A 5464-nucleotide genomic window follows, 5' to 3' on the forward strand; every position below is an offset into this window, starting at 1 on the left:
TTAGCAAATGGCTGCAATATAACAAAGAGTGAAAAATTTAAGGGGGTCTGAATACTTTCCGTACCCACTGTATGTTTTGTAATTTATCACAGTTAATCACCTTATTTCCTGTGTAGAATGGCAGAATATATAATATATAAAATAAATGCATGTCATTGGATTAGTTGCATTAATTGTAAAGAAAGTTAGGGCACCTGTCTGAACTTGAGCAGAATGGACTTCATACTTCTACTAAAAATCCCTTTGTTACCAGCTGGTTAAACGTAAATGCAAAAATGACTCCAAAAAGTGACTTAAATTGAAATTTGTGACCCTGGACCACAAAACCAGTCTTAAGTCGCTTGGGTATACAGGTGCATCTCAATAAATTAGAATGTCGTGGAAAAGTTCATTTATTTCAGTAATTCAACTCAAAATATTGTCCCATCCTAACAAACCATACATCAATGGAGAGCTTATTTGTTCAGCTTTCAGATGATGCATAAGTCTCAATTTCGAGAAATTGACCCTTATTATTATTTTGTGGTCCAGGGTCACATTTTAATTTCTTGATCACACATTTTTCATGACAGAAAGCACTTAAAGTGTGATGTTGTAACGTAATAATGATGTCTAAATTGGAGAAACCGAGTCCTCAGAGGCCATTATGTTCATGTAGAAGAAAAAGCAGAGCAGATATTCAAAAGGACTTTTTTTGGGGTTACGTCCTAAATTTTAATATGGCTGTTCTAATATTGCATTCTAGATCTCACTGAAATCCATTTTCATTAAAGTCCACCTAGTATTGCTTTAGATTAAACATTTAGGTGTGTTTTTGTCTCTTTTGTTTAATTTATTGTACCGTGTGTTTGCACTCTGTCTGCTTAGCAAAAACATCTGGAAGTGGAGAGAACGACAAAATGGCTGAAAATGTTGAAGAGCTGGGAGAAATACAAGAACAGTGACAAGGTGCGTGTCCTTCATAAACAGACTGTAACTCTCTGAAGGACTTTGAGAAAGGCAGATTCTCAGTCTTTCATCTTGTGTGTGTAAATGGCTAAAGTTCCCTTTGGCTGTCTCTGTCCTGTGTATTGGGTGTCATTGGACCGTTCCCCTAAGAAAACAACTGTCCTGTTTCTATTCGTCTATGTGTTTGGACATTTTCAGGCAGCTGTTAGTGTGTTAAATTGCATTTCTGTCCATTAACAGTGTCTAGTGTGAAATGAGAAATCTTCATAATTGCCTGAGGTGGAGCGTGACAGTTGTGCAGTTTATTACTCTGAGTAGAACTAATTATTACTTCTTATTATTAGTCCAATTAGTTTGATTAGACTGTCACACTGCGTCTGAACTAAATGAGCATAAGCAGCATGCTGCAATGCATCAAAAGCACAACAAAACTGTCAAAAAATTTTTTTTACTGCATAGCTACTCCAGCCATTTTGTTTTTACGCATCCATCAGAAATGAAACTTCAGATTGCAAATATCTGTGTGGATTGATTGCTATGAATATATTTAAAGCTGCAGTCCGTAACTTTTGGCGCTCTAGCGGTTAATAAACAGAACTGCGTGCATCTTCCGGAAGCACATTGTAGCCGGAGCTACTTCTTTCTGTTTATGTCTATGATGAATCACACAGGTACTTGGCTACGCCACAGCGGTACCTACCCGAACCAGTCTAAAATAGTCAGAATATAAACACTTATTATAGGTGTACCGTAGTGATTCAGGACAAGCCAAAAACACGGTTTGGAAAATGGATGGTGTACTTGCTTATTATAAAAATTTTGTACATTTTGAACACAAAAAAAGTTACGGACTGCAGCTTTATGTAACCTCGTTACCATGCAAAACGTTTGTGATATTTTATAAATGTTGATTTAAAAAAAAATAACTATTGTGAAATGATGCCATTTCTATTAACCGATGTCATGCAACTAAATGTTATGCAACTTTTTTCGTCTCGTGATAAGTCATGGAAGCGGATGTTCATGATCATGTGATCGACAAATGATCATGTGGCTTTTACGTACCCCAGATGACCTGTAAATGCGGAAAAACTGTTTAAATTGCAGTTTTGTGAAATATTCCTTTTTCGAATTGCCCTAAAAGCCACCTAAAGCGAGCGTAAAAACATTTTTTGCGATATATGGGAGTTTTTGCGAAATTTACGTGTTTCCATTGAGCGTATATTCAATATACAATTTTAATGTGCACAATTTGAGGGGTAATAGAAATGCAGCTAGTGACACATTTTATTGTTGATAAAGTTTAGCTCAAGCTCAAACCTGATTGGCCGATTGTTAGTGAACATTCAGAGGTCTGCTTCAGCACTTACAGTGTTGAAAACCTCAAGCTAACATCGGCTGCTTACGGTGTCATTCAAAGCCCTCTTTTTGCAAAAAATGATTGATGACATTACATTCATAGACATGATTTCGTCAACAATGGAAATGCATACCATAATAAGCCATAGAGACTCATGACAGTGGCCAGGATTTGCATGTAGACGAAAGTGATTTGAAGTGATCTGCGCTTTTGTTTGTATGTTTGTTTTTTGTTTTGTTTTTGTGTTTTGTTTTTCCTCTGGCATTCAGGATAGATTGGGGTGACCTCAGATCACTTTAACCACTCTACCACCAAATGTGTCATTCCAGACACGTCCCACCTAGTTCATGTCCTGTTTGAGCTTCAGCTGTCTAGCTCACGCTATCATTGATGTTTCGCCTATTTCACTGTTTTTCAGTATTTGGCCCATGCTCCAAGTCTTGCAATTTTAAGATGGTGTCCATTTGAAATGTACTACTAATTTTCTTGAATTGTTCGTATGCGAAACAGTTCATCCAGATAAATATACAAATATTTTGTATGTTTTGGCATTATTTAGTTGTGTTGTTTAACCATCTATATGGTTTTATAATCGATACAGCAGGGATTCTCAAACATTTTTGTCAGCTAAACCCATTTGACCTAAAATGTTTACTTGATTTACCCCATGAGATTTTACGTTAATATTACAGTAATTTAATGACAAATTTGCATGTTCACAGTTTTTCGATGTCCGTTAATGACATGCAGTTAAATATTTTTCTTCCCTTTTTTTTTTTTTTTACATTTATTGATTTATTTCAATTTTACATTTTTATAATTAAATTATTAGTTTATATAAATCCACTTTGGGATACCCTGCTACATAGTTTCGATCTGCAGGTTTGTTTGGGTTCTGATTTCACTGTACTGCAAACACTCACTCTAAAGACATGTTGTTCAAAGAGTTTTTTTTCTTTTCTTGTAGAACAGATGGAGTCATTGACTTCTTACATGTCTGCAATTACAAAACCAATCCCCGTCAACAAACACACTTAAACACACAAGCAAACACACACAGACACCTGCCGATTTGTAATGTCTCGTTTTATTCAAATAAACAAACTTATCTTAATTGCCTCATTTTGCTGAGAATAGAGGCAGAAACACACACACAGTCATTAGGTTTGTGGCTGTGGGATATGTGCCCACTGCTGTCTTTCAATAATCAGTTCCTCAAGAGCCTCCCGAAGATTATTAATAATATTGTTGTTACCATTATAGTAAGTGAACTACTCAGCAGCCATCAATTCACACACACATACACACATGGATTGGCCCTGAGGGCAGAAGAGACGTTCAGGAAATCACTTAGCAGCAGTAATGTGGACAGATGAGTGCAGGAAACGGAAGAGTGTTCATTCCTCTCTTTCACCTCTCAACCCCTCCACAGTCGTACATCTCTCTCTCTCTCTTCCTCTCTCTGTTCCAGCGGGTGAGTTTAATTGTAGCTGAGAGACGATTCACGCCGGCCATTAGCTTTTGTGGTTTCAGCATTTTGCTTTTGTGCTTTTAATCTGCCCTCTGATGGGAGTTTAATCTTTACTGACTGCAAAATTACCTGTGAGAGACACAGACACACAGATGTATTCAATTACTCTGCTATTGAATGTGTTTAGACAGTGTGATTATCCATATTGAGCGTGTCCTAATAACCAGGCCAGCAGTATCTGTGGCCACATCATTGAAGTTATATTATATACTGTGCATATATACCGCCCCCCATAGTAAAATATACAAATATTATAGAAAATAGTATACAAAAAAAGTTATTTTAAATTGTAGAAATATTTCAGAATATCACTGTTTTTACTGTATTTTTGATCACCAGTCTTGGTGAGCGTAAGATGCTTCTTTCACAAACATTAAAAACAATATTTATTTTTTATTCATGACTACAATGTGTTCACTCACATAGTTGAGGTTTAGAGATTTCTTGAATTCTAATCGTGCTTTTTTGCGTTTGTGTAGCTGGTGAGGAGGATCTATAAGGGAATTCCGCTGCAGCTCAGAGGTCAGGTTTGGTGTTTGCTGCTCGACATCCCCAAAATCAAGGAGGAGAAAAAGGACTTCTATGAGGTAAATGCAGCTTCTCCATTCCAGCATAGTCATGGCTTTTTTCAGAGCTAGTTTATTCCACAGAAATGTGTGTGTGTGTGTGTGTGTGTGTGTGTGTGTGTGTGTGAAAGAGAGAGGCAATCACAAACTCTTTGCTTAAATATGACTTTCCAAAATAGCCAACCCCTGAGGTTTGCAATGTAACACTTATGTGGTTTGACACACACACCACAGAGGGAAATATCACTCCAAATGGACAATAGCAGCTTTACTAAAGCCCTGCAGCATCCAACTGGACAGAAAACATGATTTGCATCCTGCATTCCCTTTAAACTGAAGGTGTTTGTGTGGCAGAAATCATGCTGTGGTCTGTGAGCGTGTCGTTAGATGCATTTGTGGCCTGCAGAGTGTTGACTATATAGTTAGTAATATTTATTATGAACTCCATGAACTGTCTCTTTCTTTCCCCAGAAACTGAAGATCAGAGCCAGGGGTTTGTCTCCAGATGTCCGTCAGATTGATCTGGATGTGAATCGTACATACAGAGATCACATCATGTTCATGCACCGCTATGATGTCAAGTGAGCATCCAAACACAAACACCAACAAAACACACACACACACGCACACACAGGAGGTTTAAATGCTGCTGGCCACAATGGGCAATGCCAGCTGAACAGTAGAGCCCCTTGGCCTCTTTGTGAATATAGCATGAGCTGACCACTGAGTGCTCCAGGCCCCTCACCACATTGCATCTAGGCCTCTTGGCACGAACAGCACAAGCTGCCCACTATATAGGGTACCTAGGTCATCCTGCAAGCTGACCTCTAAGCTCTTGGGCCCTTTGGCACTTAATGCTTAAGATGATCACTGAGTCTTAATTTTAACATGCATGACAAAATGTACAGCAATATAATGCATCTATGCGACTTCTTCACAACTTTTTTTTTTATTATAGGCAATGTTTTATTTATGTATTTGTTTGTTTGTTTTGTTGTGTGTGTGTGTGTGTGTGTGTGTGTGTGTGTGTGTGAGTGTGTGAGTGATTGTGAGTGTGTG

The 5464-nt window shown here is 37.8% G+C and overlaps 1 protein-coding gene across 4 annotated transcripts in view; it reads left to right on the plus strand.

Annotated features, from left to right (window-relative positions):
• Window positions 1-5464, plus strand: part of usp6nl (USP6 N-terminal like) — an 82565-nt gene that overhangs the window by 66818 nt on the left and 10283 nt on the right. For all 4 annotated transcript variants that reach the window (XM_016458501.1, XM_016458500.1, XM_016458503.1 and 1 more), the window contains 3 exons: window positions 868-948; window positions 4319-4426; window positions 4877-4986. In XM_016458501.1, the coding sequence (XP_016313987.1) occupies window positions 868-948; window positions 4319-4426; window positions 4877-4986 (299 nt within the window). The remainder of the gene's footprint in view (window positions 1-867; window positions 949-4318; window positions 4427-4876; window positions 4987-5464) is intronic.

Source organism: Sinocyclocheilus anshuiensis, unplaced genomic scaffold, assembly GCF_001515605.1.
Source record: "Sinocyclocheilus anshuiensis isolate Anshui unplaced genomic scaffold, SAMN03320099.WGS_v1.1 scaffold719, whole genome shotgun sequence".
Lineage (NCBI taxonomy): Eukaryota > Metazoa > Chordata > Actinopteri > Cypriniformes > Cyprinidae > Sinocyclocheilus > Sinocyclocheilus anshuiensis.